At 37.7% G+C, this 13,956-nt stretch overlaps 1 protein-coding gene across 1 annotated transcript in view; it reads left to right on the top strand.

Annotated features, from left to right (window-relative positions):
* Nucleotides 1–13,956, top strand: part of CLASP1 (cytoplasmic linker associated protein 1) — a 285,385-nt gene that overhangs the window by 105,724 nt on the left and 165,705 nt on the right. Inside the window, exon 8 of the mRNA XM_019667264.1 lies at nt 11,327–11,394. Coding sequence (XP_019522809.1) covers nt 11,327–11,394 — 68 coding nt within the window. The remainder of the gene's footprint in view (nt 1–11,326; nt 11,395–13,956) is intronic.

The raw sequence follows: 13,956 nt of genomic DNA on the forward strand, positions 1-13,956 counted from the left end.
TTCAGCATCTTAGCTGTAGACGGCAGTGTCACTGACCCTCATATGTAGGATCCGAACTGGGGCCCTCTGACATCCCAAGGCAGCTCTTAACCAATGCGCCACTCGGCCGGCCCTAGTTTTCTGATTTTTCTCTCCCATTTGTAGCTTTACAGTTTTGTTCTGTCTTCTGTGAGATTTTCTCAAATTTTATCTTCCAACCTTTCTATTGGGTATTTGATTTAAAATTTTTTCCTTTTTTGTTTTTAATTTCTAAGATCTCTTTTTTGTTCACTGTAAGTTCATTTTTATAGCATTCTATTTTCTTTTTTTAATAAGAGCTTTCTTATTGAAATAGTTCATAAACTGTAATGTTCATATTTTTGTAATTAACCATATACTTCTTAAAGTGGACAGTTCAGTGGTTTTTAGTATATTCACAAAGTTGTGTGCCCCACTATCTAGTTTTAGAGCATACTCATCACCCCCAAAGAAATCCCTTATACATTAGCAGTCACTCTCTATTTCTTCCTTTCCTTCAGCCTCTGGGAACTACTACTACCCTACTTTTTAATTCTGTGGACGTTATACATGCAAATAAAATTACGCAAAATGTAGCCTTCTGTTGACTGACTTCTTTCACTTACCATAATGTTTTCAAGGTTCAGCCATATTGTAGCATGAGTCATTCTTTTTTATTGCTGAATAAAATTCTATGTATGTGTATACCACATTTTATTTATTCATTCTTCTGTTGATGGACACGTGAGTTTCTTCCACATTTGGGTTCTTGTGAATAATGCTGCGGTGAAAATGGGTGTACAAATATCTCATTTTTCTGCTTTCAGTTCTTTTGGGTATATACCCAGAAGTGGAATTGCTGAATCACATGGTAATGCTATGATTAATTTTTGAGGAACTGCCATACTGTGTTCTGTACTACTGCGCCAAAATGCATTTCACCAGCAGTGCATATCCTTGCCAACAATTGTTATTTTCTGTTTTTTTTGTTGTTGTTGGTTTTGCTAATTGCCATATTAATGGGTATCTTGTTGTGGTTTTGATCTTGGTAGAATTTTTATGGGACTTTTGTTGAAAACCTGTTGACCATTAATGTAAGGATTTTATTCTGTATTCTCAATTTGTTTTCATTGATCTCTATTCTTGTCCTACTAGTGCCACACTGTCTTGATTAATGTAGCTCTGTAGTAAATTTTGAAATCCAAATTCTTTAAAACATTGTTTTGCTTGTTTTGGGTACCTTGTGTGTCCATATGAATTTTAGGATGAACTTACAAATTTATGCACAAAAGGGCAGCTGGGATTTTGGTAGGAACTGAACCTGTAGTGAATTTGGTGAATATTGCCATCATAATAACATTGTCTTCCAAACCATGAACATGGGATGTCTTACCTTTTTTTTTTTTAAAGATTTTATTGGGGAATTGGGGGAGGGGAACAGCATTGAGGAATCAGAGAAGGGGAACAGACAAGTCGCTGTCCTTTTGTTCTTCAGTCTAGTTGTGGAGGACGTCGCTTCACTGGCCCATGTTGGTGTTGTGATCATTGTGCTCTTCCCAGGTGAGGCAGTCGGTTGCCGGCCATTGGACGCCACTCACGGAGGCTCACGGCAGCTCACGGCAACTCAGGAAAGCTCACGCCCGCTGCCGGCCAGCCCCACTGCAGCCTATGCTGTCGCCGGTGACTCACAGCAGCCCAACTCCATGTCGAGCTGTTGTTCACCATTTTAGCTGTAGAGGGCGCGGTGTCACTGGCCCTAATGTAGGATCTGAACTGGGGTCCTGCTGCTCAGAGCTGGTGCTCCCAAGCCACCTCTTAACCAGCACACCACTCGCCCGGCCCTGCCTTTCCATTTTTTGAAGTTTAATGACTTTCAACAAATAGTTTTCAGTGGACAGGTCTTACTTACACTTTTGTTAAATTTATTCCTATGCATTTTATTCTTTTGATGCTATTTGTAAACAGAACTTTTTTTTTCTTAATTTCAGTTTTAGGTGGTTCAATGCTAATGTATAGAAATATAATTTCTTTTAATGGACCTTGACTCCTGCAACCTTCTGAACTCCCTATTTCTAATAGTTTTTCTGTGTACCTCTTAGGATTTTTATATATAAATAGGTCATCTGCCAATAGAAATAATTTAAGTGTTCCTCTCCAATCAGGATGCCTTTTATTCTGTTTTTTTTTGCCTAAAAGCCCTAGCTAGAACTTTCAGTATAATGTTGAATAGAAGTGATGTAAAGGGACAACATTATCCTGTTCCTGATCTTAGGAGGAAAGCTTTCAGTCTTTCACCATTAATTATGGTTTTAGCTGTGGGTGTTTTTGTGTATGCCTTTATGAGATTGAAGTAGTTCTGTTCCAAGTTTGTCAAGTGTTTTTGTCATGAGAGGATGTTAGATGTTGTCAAATACTTTTTCTGCACCTGTTGAGATGATTGTTACTTCGTTTTTATTTTATTGATATGTTGTATTACATTAATTGATTTTCAGGTATTAAACCAACCTTGCATTTCTGGGATAAATCTCATTTGTTCGTAGTGTATAATTCTTTTTATATGCTTCAGGATTCATAAAGAATAATGTTCTGTATTTTTGTTGTGATGTCTTTTTCTGGTTTTAGTTTTATTGTAATACTAGCCTCATAGAATGAGTTAGAAAGTGTTCCCTTTTCTATATTTTTGGAGGTATATACAAAAGATGCCAAAAAAATGTATACACATTTTAAGAAAGAAAAACTGTATTAAAATTGTAATATATACCGATAACAAAAGACGAATACAAGTCATGTTTTACTTCTGCAATTACAAGTGGTGCTCAGAGTGGTTACCATCAGCGTCCAGACACTTCTGATTATGGCGGACTACTGCTTGAATAACAGTGACCAAAGTGTCCAATTGTATACATTTTTTTTGGCACCCTCGGGGTGTGTGTGTGTGTGTGTGTGTGTGTGTGTGTGTGTTGTGTGTGTGTGTATGTGTGTGTGTGTATACATATACACACTTGGAAAATACAGAGAGTTCTGTTATTTCTCTCCTCCTCCACCCACAGTTTCCTCTATTCTCATCTATATTTTTCAAGAGTTTGTGAAGGATTGGCACTAATTCTTCTTTAAACATTTATTAGAATTCACCAAATATGAAGCCATCTGGACCTTTGCTTTAGGGATGAGTTTTGATTACTATGTAATTCAATCTCTTGTTATAGGTCTCTTCAGATTTTGGGGTTTTTTTTTGAGTCAGTTTTGGTAGTTTGTATCTAGGAATTTTATATAGATTATCTAATTTTTGACATACAGTTCATAGTATTCTTTGGAAATTTTTATTGTTGTAAGGACAATAGTAATATATCTTCTTTTGTCTTTTGATTCAAGTAATTTGAGTCGTCTCTCTTCTGATCATTCTAGCAAAAGGTTTGTCAAATTTATTGATCTTTTCAAAGGACTAACTTTTGGTGTCTGGATTTTCTCTAATGTTTTTCTATTCCCTATTTTATATATTTCTGCTCTAGTCTATATTTCTTCCTTTTGCTTGCTTTGATTTGCTTTTGCGTTTTATTTCTTCAGTTTAAGGTGAAGTTTAAGTTATTGATTTGAGATATTCTGTTTTAATATAGGCATTTATGCCTGTATATTTTTCTGTAAGTGCTACTTAAGCTGCATCCTGTAAGTTTTGGTGTATTGTATTTTCATTTTAATTCATCTCAAAGCATTTCCCGATTTTTTTGTGTGTGTTCATATTTGACCCATTTGTTAACTGTTTTGTTATAGTCCTACATTATTTGTGACTTTCCCATTTCTCTTCGTTACTGATTTCTAATTTTATCCTGTGTGTAGTCACATATTATAATTTCTATGTTCTATGACTTCAGTTCTTTGAAATTTATTAAGGCTTGTTTTGTGGCCCAACATGTCGTCTGTGCTGGAGAATGTTTGATGTGTACTTGAGAAGAATCTGTATTCTGTTGTCCATTATTGAAAGGTGCAGTATTGAAGTCTCCAGTTAAGACTGTTGAATGATCTATTTCTCTCTTTAATTCTGTCACTTTTTGCTTCATATAGTTTGGGACTCTGTTCTTAGGTGCATATAATTGTCATATCTTCCTGATCATTGATCCTTGTATCATTGTAAAAATGTCTCTTTGTCCCTGGTAGCAATTTTGGTCTTAAAATCTATACTGTCTGATAATAGTATAGCCAGTCTAGGTCCCTTTTAAGCACAGTTTGAATGGAATATTTTTTTCCATACTTTTACTTTTAATCTCTGTGTATTTGTATCTAAAGTGAGTCTCTTGTAGGTAGCTTATAATTGGGTCTTGTTTGTTTATTCAGTCTGACAATTTTTGCCTTTCCATTGCAGTGTTTATATTTATCTAATGTAATACTGATAAGATAGAATTTATTGCTACAATTTTGCTATTTGTGTTCTATATGCCAGGACTTTTTTGTTTTTCTGTTCCTCCATTATTGCCTTATTTTGTATAGATGTTTTCTAGTGTACCATTTTAATTTTCTTGCTGTTTCTTTTACTATTCTCTTTTGGAATTATTTTCTTAGTGTTTGTTCTGTGGATTTCAATTAACATCTTAACTTTAGTAGTCTTGTTTGAATTATTACCATTAATTTCAGTATTAAAAACTTTATTCCTACATAGTTTTCTCCCCTCCTGTCTTTTGCTATTCTTGTTATGCAAATTACATCTTTGTACCTTATAAGCTTGCCAACACACACAGTTTTATAATTATTGCTTTACACAGTTTCATTTTAAGTCATGTAGGTCAAGAAAAGAGTTATAAACAAAAAAAAGTACATTTATGCTGTCTTATATATGTTTTACATTTACCTTTATAGTTACTTTTACTGGTATTCTTTATATCTTTATGTGGATTTGAGCTACTGGATGGTGTTCTTTCATTTCAGTTTGAAGGACTGGTATTTTTTATTGAGGATTGTCTTAAATTCTTTATTTTTCCCATCACAGAGTTTGCACTTTGTTATATTGGTAGTGTGACTACATGTAAAGACTCAAATGTCTGGTCCGTAGAGGATTCTCTACTTCATTTTTGAAGGATGATTTTGTTGGATATATTGGGTTGTCGGAAAAGTCATGACGTATTTTTTATGTTTTTCCTTGCAAAAATGCGTCATGACTTTTCCGACAACCCAGTAGAATTCTTGATTGGGATTTTAAATTTCAGGATTTTAAATATGTCATCTCACTGCTGCCTGGTCTTCATTGTTATTTATGAGAAATCAGTTATTAATCTTATTGATGATTCTTGTACACGATGAGTGGCTTCTGTTGTTTCTTTTAAGATTTTCTCTTTGTCTTTTCTTTTGACAGTGTGCATATCATGTATCCAGGTTAGGAGCTTTTTAACTTTATCCTATTTGCAGTTTGTTGAGCTTCTTGAATATGTAATTAATATATAAAATTTGGGAAGTTTTTGGTTATTATTTCTTCACATATTCTTTCTGTCCTTTTTTTTCTTCTCTCCTGGGATTCCCATTATATGTATGTTGCTACATTGGTACTGTAAGATGATAGTCTTATAGGCGCTTTCATTTTTTTTTTTCTGGGTGTTTTTTTTTTTTTCCTTTCTCTTTCTCAGACATGATATTGTCGGTTGACTCGTGTTCAAGTTTACTGCTTCTTTCTTCTAGCTCAAATCCATTGTTGAGCCATCTGCTGAATTTTTTATTTCAGTTATTGTACTTTACATTTCTGGAATTTCTACATGACTCTTATGTTTTCTGTCTCTTCATTGATATTCTCTATTGGCGAGACATTGTTTTTATACTTTCCTTCAGTTCTTTAGAAATAATTTCCGTTAGTTCTCTACAATATATTTATAATACTCGATAACTAGGTATTCATCTAGTTAAGCCTAATATCTGGGCTCCCATTAAGGATAGTTTCTGTTGATTGATTTCTTTTTCCTGTGTATGGGCCATATTTTCTTGTTTCTTTACATGTCGCGTAATTTTTGTTGGAACTGGTCATTTTAAATAATACGTTGTGGCAACTCTGATAATCACATTCTTCCCCTGCCCCAAGGTTTGTTGTTGTTTGGGTGTTATTTTGTTGCTTATTGCTTATTTAGTGATTTTCCTGAACTAATTCTGTAAAGTCTGTATTGTTTTGTTGTGTATGGCTACTGAAGTCTCTGCTCAGTTAACTTAGTGTTCAGCCAATGACTGGACAGAGATTCCCTTAAATGCCTTCAACTAGTAAGTCTCTCAGCCTTTGCTGAAGGACTCTCTGCGTCTATTGGGGCATGCTCTCAGGTTTCTGGCAGGCAGTCTCTGCATCACCTGTCACGTCCAGCGTAGCAAGGGCAAATAGGTTTCTCTTAAGGGGCGACGCAGATTGAATAAGAGCAAGAGACAAAAGTAAGATTAAGAGCGAGACCAAGGGACTCAGCCAGAGAAGACTGAGTGAGCCCCGAATCGGGTCAGCGCATGGCTTTTATTGAGTAGTTTGTAAAGAAGTGAAACTGCTGTCAATCAACTTGCAACCGTGTGATTTGTGTGCCTTAAGACCTTTTCCATTAACATTCCCATTGTGTTCCCGCAAATCCTATGCCTTCACACTTCCGCCACATAGCCCCAAGACACATTGTTACTGTGTCTTCCCAGGGGAGATAACTATTATCATTCCAATAGGTCCCAGTCACCTGAGACACTCGGAGAGAGCTTTACAGACATCATTCCATCCTGGCCTCAGTTTTCCGAGACACTCTCTCGACTAATGGGTCAGAGGCTAATGCAGGGGGGGTGGTATTGGAATCGGCTGTAATGCAACAATCACTGCCATCCCCCTGACTGCCTGCTCGTGCAGAACCCCCAGGTTAGCCAGAGGTGAGGCAGTGTCTTCTTGGGTCTTTCCTGGGCGTGTGCACACCTGTGCACATAGGAGTGACCTTCTAGTTTCCCAGGAGTATGTCGGAGCTTCTCAGAGTTCCTTGTGAACATCTTATTTTCTCGTTTTTTCTTGTAAGCTTTTTGGTCCATTTATTTGTCCCAGTTGTTGTTGCCATCTCAGGCAGAAGCCATGTCAACCAGTTGTCCCTGATTCCTTTCGATCATGGCTTCAGGGTAAAGAGTCTTGCAGTGAGCATGCTCTGAATCAGGTCAAATAAAGAGAAACCCTGTGAATGGGGGTTTCAGGATATGCCAGTCAGGTCAAATAATGACAATTCTCTGGGAACGGGGATTTCTTACTGAGCTGCAAACATGTTTAACGCTTTCCAGCAGCTGTGAGGCTGCTTGTTTTCAGACTACTGTAAATTGTGAGGCTGTTAGTTCTCAGCTGGTACATTTGGAGCTGGAAATAGGGCATTGAAAAATTTGCTTTTCTTACCAAGATTTAGCTGTTTTTCTTGAAGAATGCTCCTTGGGTTGTTGTAAGCCTTTGTTTAAATTTCCAGAGTTTTGAAAAACCTGATTTTGCCCATGTTTTCTTTGCGTCTTTGGAGGAGCAGATGTTCAGAGTTCCTTATTCTGCCACTTTTGGAGGGCTCCTCCCCTGTTTGCTTTTATCATTTGCAGTAGTCTCTCTTGGAAGTATTGGTGACATATTTAAAAATTACATTTCATAGCCTGTTCTTTCCGCTAAGGTGGTTTCTATTTTTCATGTTAGGAGTTTTGCTCATGTATCTTACTAATATGAGGTTGCATGCTCATATTAAAGAGTAGTGGACTTAAAAAGCCAATGAGAAGTTCTGAGTGTATAGGTGGAGCTTTTTGACTGAGATTACTAGCATTTGCTTTAGGAAATTATTTTAAATATGAGTTGTGATAAAAAAATATAGTGAATGTTTAAATTAAAAAAATGTGTTAAAGACACATTGCCATTAACCCCTCTCAAAATACTTCCCCTCGTTTTAAACACACATATCCCATCATTCTTGTCACTTTCTGAAGCAGTTCTGGAAGTCCTGTTTCGTGAGTGTCTTTAGTTGCACTGTCATGGCTGCCTTGATGTCCTGAATCAATTCAAAACATTTCTCTTTCATGGTCATTTTGACTTTGGGGAAGAGCCAGAAGTCGCATGGTGCCAGATCCGGTGAATAAGGTGGATGAGGACACACCGTAATGTTTTTGTTTTTTTTACAGAAATTGCCATACCAGAAGCCATGTGTGATACGGAGCGTTGTCATGGTGGGGGATGAAACCGTTGGCCCATTTCATGTTAATGCGCTGTTCATGATCCATGATTTACAACACACTTTAAAACATATATTCTCTCAACCGTAGCTCACACCGACTGATTGCACCGAACAAGTTGAAACTTGTCGCACACTGTTACTGAGGTTCGATGCACCACCTTCCATATTGAAGATACCAGCCTTTCGGTTGGATGGCACTCAGCAGCAGCATTTATCATACCTTGTATATATTGGGTCATCGGGAAAGTCATGACGTATTTTTCTATGTTTTTCAATATAAAAATACATCATGACTTTCCCAACGACCCAATATTATAAAATATTCTAGGAAAGAATAATTAGATTGAAATTTTAATAATAAAATAAATGACAATTGGGTTGAAAAATTGAATATAAAATTCAGAAAAACCAGGGGGGGAAATGGTATTGGTTTTTGTCAAACTAGTAAAGAAATTTATTTCAAATTCGAGATCTAAAGATTTAAAATTAAAAAATTAAAAAATAAATTGGTGACTTCAGAGGCTAATCATTAGTCATGTACTCACTGTTATTGAACGTATAAACTCATCCTGTTAGACTTGTGTAAATTGATAGGTCCCAAGAGAGGCATTTTGTATTGCTGGGCTCAGAACTATCCAAAACCATTCATTCCTAATGAATGTTTGTTGGTGTTAGACTGTCAGGTTACTACTGATCTCTTGAGGTGGTAACCTTGTTAAGATCCATTGTTATGGGCATTATTGATTAGAGAATGAGGCAGCTCACAAGACAGGAGTGTGAAAGTAGAGGGAAAGGTACGCCTGCCTGAGGGATTCTGAATTAGGTGCAGGTGCCAGTAATAGTAATCTTTGTAGCATTTCTCATACCTAGCTGTTTGGGCCTGCCAGTTTGTGAATAAATGTGGCCACAGTGAGTAGACATTACCATGGATAGGGAACTACAGTCACCACAGTTGCCATTGATAATGGTGAATACTCTTCGAGGAATGGAGGAAATGATTGCCCCCTCCCAATATTTCAGGAACAACCAGACTAGAGGTATACCTTGTCCCTAACTTGCAAATTTGCGGGGACACTCATGTCAGAGGGTATAGTTGTGACACAATAAAGTGGTAACTTAGGGCACGCCCTAACAACCTGTGTAGTGATACTATTTATGGGCTTATTAAGCCATTGGAGATCTTGTTGCTTATAAAAGGGAAGGTGATGGAAACATCATAAGAAATTGATTTCAAGGCCTCTTTCCAGATGTTTAGTAACCACTGGATTTGAAAGTGAGTGGTAGTTTTACTTATATCTGGTCCTGAGATAACAGATTTTTTATTTAATGCCAGCTTTGATTAATTGGTAGTGGCTACCTCGAGCAGCTTTGAGAAGGATTCTGAGGCTACCTCTGGACTTAGATGGAAGGATGGGTTGAAAGATATTGATGTCTGCTGTGGAATGGGAAGGGGCAGACGCAGTGTATCAGGCTAGTTCATCCCTTTCATTTTATCTCTGTTTGCTGATGTGTGTTTCTGGCTCCTCTGTTACTTCAAATGTAACATTCTAAGAATAGAATGAAGTAGAAATAGAAGCTCTAGACAGTGGGAACTTTTACACATTCAGCATCTAGCTAGCTCAGTGCTAGTTTCAGTGAATGAACTGAGACCAGATGTGTGAACTACCTAGTTTTTCCTAACAGGGGGCAGGGGACAGAATTAGGTGCCAGTGCTTTCCCACAGCAGTGTAACTCTCCACATGACACAGTGCTAGGCGTGTGCAGAATACTAAAAGAATACAGTTCTCATCCATACCCGCAAGGAGCTTCCATTCTGGTTGGGAAGAAAAGACTAACATTGTTGAAATGATTAGTTTGTATGACCGGATGGTCTGTAAGAAAGTGCTAAAATTTCTAGTTTGGTCCCTGAAATGGGTGGCATAGGTTTGAATGCAAAAGTACATTACCTTGGAGTCTTAACTTTTATACTTACTCAGATGTATCTCTATTTTGCTTAGGAAAGGTGCTTTTTTCCTTGACTCTTTAACCACCACTTGCAATTTTTCGTTCATTTTTGTGTCACTAGGATGAAATATTTTGACGGGTTTAGGAGTTTTGCATCAATTTAAATGTCAAGATGAAAATGATCCATTAATGGAAAATAAATGTCATGTTGATTTTTTTTAAAAAAAGATTTTTATTGGAGAATTAGGGGGATGGGAACAGTGTTGGGGAATTGGGGGAAGGGGAACAGGCAAGTTGCTGTTGTTTTGTTTTTCAGTCTAGTTGTGGAGGACGTTGCTTCACTGGCCCAAGTTGGCACCATCATTGCGCTCTTCCCGGGTGAGGCAGATCAGTCGCCGGCTTCTGGACGGCCGCTCACTGTGGCTGCTGGCTACATACGGTAGCCCATGACAACCCACTGCCACAGGGGCTGCAGCCTACGCCGTCGCCGGCAACTCAAGGCAGCCCGGCTCCAGGTTGAGCTGTTGTTCAGCATCTTAGCTGTGGAGGGCAGTGTCACTGGCCCTCATATGTGGGATCCGAACCGGGGCCCTCTGGCGTCCCAAGCCAGGTCTTAACCATTGCGCCACTCGGCCGGCCCTCATGCTGATTTTTAAGCTGAAGCTTTTCCATTCACAACATTTGTTTCTAGAGAAATTATTTATAACATTTTTGAATTAAGCGTAAGTCACAGAAAAGCCTTTGCATTGTAGTATAATAGCATTTTGAAAATCTTTATCCTAAGTAATCAACAGTTGTGCTTAGGCAGAAATAGGAGAAATATATGCTTTTCATAATGTGTAGAGCAGTCCATCAGTATAACACAATGTTTGGGGCTATGCGCTCTGGATTCTTACTCTCAGGGCTGGAATCTCCACCAGAACTGTCATCTTACGTAAGCTATGGGGGTTTTGATTTCTTCCTCTGTAAAATGGGCATGATAGTAATTCCTTATAAGTAATTCCTTAGGTCAGTGCTTGGCCTATAATAAGTGCTCAATTATTGTTAGTTGTCAATATTGTTATTAATATAGTTACTGTTTTTGTTATTAGATGGGTTTGTATCATTGATTTTTTTTTTCTTGGACTATGACTCAACTTCACATTAGTGTTTTAATATAATTGACTAAACAGTGATGGTTAATAGTTTATATATATATATATACTTTTTCCATACAGATTGAATGTAATTTTTACAAAATTTGATGAAGTCCAGAAATCTGGAAACATGATACAATCTGCAAATGGTGAGTAGAAAAAGCAATCATTCTAAATTTACTTTTTCAATTTTATGTCAGTAATGCTTATGCTCTTTCTCAACAGCTGAATTTGATGCCTTGATAAGGGTTTGTAGGTCTTAAGACTTAACCTCCATTTCCCCACATTCCCAAGCCAGAAACTATGGCGTTGTCATTGACTTTCTTTCCTAACCGACACTGAGTCCTTCAGCTGATCCTGTTGGCTGTACTTTTAAAAATATACCTCAAGTCCCAGTGATTCTCACTGTAACTGCTACTCTCCTAGTGCAAGCCGTCACTGTATTTTACCTGTGCTCTCATGGTAGCCTCCTAACCCACATTCTTTTATGCTCTCCCAACACGTACATTCTGTTTTCCACACAGCAGTCAGAGTAATTATTTTAGATGTAACTAAGTAACGTGGATTCCCTGTTCACAGCCCTCCGGAGGTTTCCCATCACACAGACTATAAGGCAGTGGCTTCACATGGCCCACTAGGCCCGCGCGGTCTCATGCTGGCCACCAGCTACTGACATCTTGGATTGTTCTAACCCAGAGCTCTCTCGGCTCCAGTTCCACTGGCCTCCTTGCTAATTTTGAACGTTCTAAGCTTCTCCTGCATCAGGGCCCCTGTGTTTAGGAGTCCCTCTGTTTCAAACAGTCGTCCTCTCCGTGTCATCGTGGCTGTCTTCCTCATTTCATCCAGCTCTCGGCTGCAGTATAACTTCATTACAAAGGCCACCCAGAGCAGCACAGCCAGTTTTCTAAGGGAGCTCTCTGTGCCCTCATCCTGCTGGAGTTAACCTTCTTAGTGCATGGCACTACAGAATATTTTTTTGTTTACTCATGAGGGCGGGAGCTTTGTTTTATTCCCATCTTTATTCTTAGCGCCTCAGTAAGTCCCTGGCATGTCGTAGGTATGCAGTAAATATTGTTGACTAAATAAAGTAATACCTGAGACTTAAATTGCGACCTCTTGTTTCCAGTACCTATATTCCTCTTATTATACTTTGTGATGTTTGAGGACAAGTGGGTAATTCTTGTGATTCCAGAAGGGCAAGAAAAGACAGGAGTGAATTACTGTATGATTGAAGTCATCAAAAAGACAGTTGCCAGCAAGAACTTTCTCTAATTCTGGATACTTCATTGCATTATAGTTATTTCAGAATTGCTAAAGGTCTTAAATCATAGCATAGCTTACACATTTTGAGAATACTGAGGTTGCAAAAAGGTTTGAGTGATTTCCCCCAAAGTGACATAGTATGTAAGGGCGGAGCGGGACGAGAAGCCAGGTCGTTTCACTTCCCAAGTCTGCTCTGGACCTACCATTATCAGTAAGGAATTTGTCTTCAGATAGCATGTTTGTTCTAAAATGCTTGAAGTGTTCTAAAAATGCTTTCATTAACTCCCTTCATTTCTTTTTCATGTATTTATATGTTTATAAAAACTATTAAAATAAGAAAAGAATATTTACCATAATTCAGCTATCGTCAACTACTCAGTTTTCATTTTTGCATATCCTTTTATAATCCATTTTCCTGTAATTTTTGGATTTGTATGTTATTTTAACCATGGTATAGTTTCTGTGCATTACTCCCTGCTTTTGTATTTGCTTTTATATGTGCTGAAAAATGTATTATTGGTAGAGCTGGGACCAGAACTCGTGCCTTGGAGCCGTGTTCCCGTGCTGAGTGGGCTTAATGTGTGTGTGGGCATGGCTGCCCAGTCAGTTGCCAGGCACGTGCTCTGAATCTTGAGGGTGTGTATTTGTATAGTTTCTGTAGTTTTCCAGTTCAAATCTTGTTGGCATCACGATAGAAAGTACTGGGCAAGGATGTATACGTGGTGGCAGAAATGAGTTTGTGCTTCCTAGCCTATGTTACAACGAAAACATCATCTCATTAGAACGTGACAATGGAAGAAGGACCACACCTGTGCTGGAAACCTTGCCTAGAAGAGTGTATGTATACAGAGGGTGCCAAAAAAATGTATACACGTTTTAAGAAAGGAAGAAAACTGTGTTAAAAATTTAATACAATGAATGACGCTAACATTCATTTGATTAACGCCAACTTTTGAGCAAGTGTCATACTACACATTGCTACCGTAATTCAACTTCGAAAATCAATACATAGATAACATCTGTTAAAATGTGTACATTTCTTTGGCACCCCCGGTATATCTGTGAGCTTTAATGAACATGATTCATGATTTAATCATCAAGAATACCAAAATCCTGTGGCATTGGGTATATCCTAGCAAGATTTTATTCTAAATGTCCAGGTGTAAATATTGTTCCCAGCTTTTCTTATTTTTGTGGGGTGTGTGTATGAATACTTGTATGTGGTATAGGGTCAGATTTGAGAATGAAAACAGTTCTCTTTTAGGCATTTATGTTAAAAATAACAGATGGTCAGGAAGGCTTAACTCAAAACTTACTGGAGGCTTATAATTTTAGTTTTTTTACTTTATACATGTAGTATTAGTATTTTAATTATTAGAGCCAAAATAGAATAACGTAAAGGCATATGTATAAAGATGGCAGAGTTCCTAACCCAAGTTAATTTGGTC

The sequence above is a fragment of the Hipposideros armiger genome, unplaced genomic scaffold, assembly GCF_001890085.2.
Source record: "Hipposideros armiger isolate ML-2016 unplaced genomic scaffold, ASM189008v1 scaffold_491, whole genome shotgun sequence".
NCBI lineage: Eukaryota > Metazoa > Chordata > Mammalia > Chiroptera > Hipposideridae > Hipposideros > Hipposideros armiger.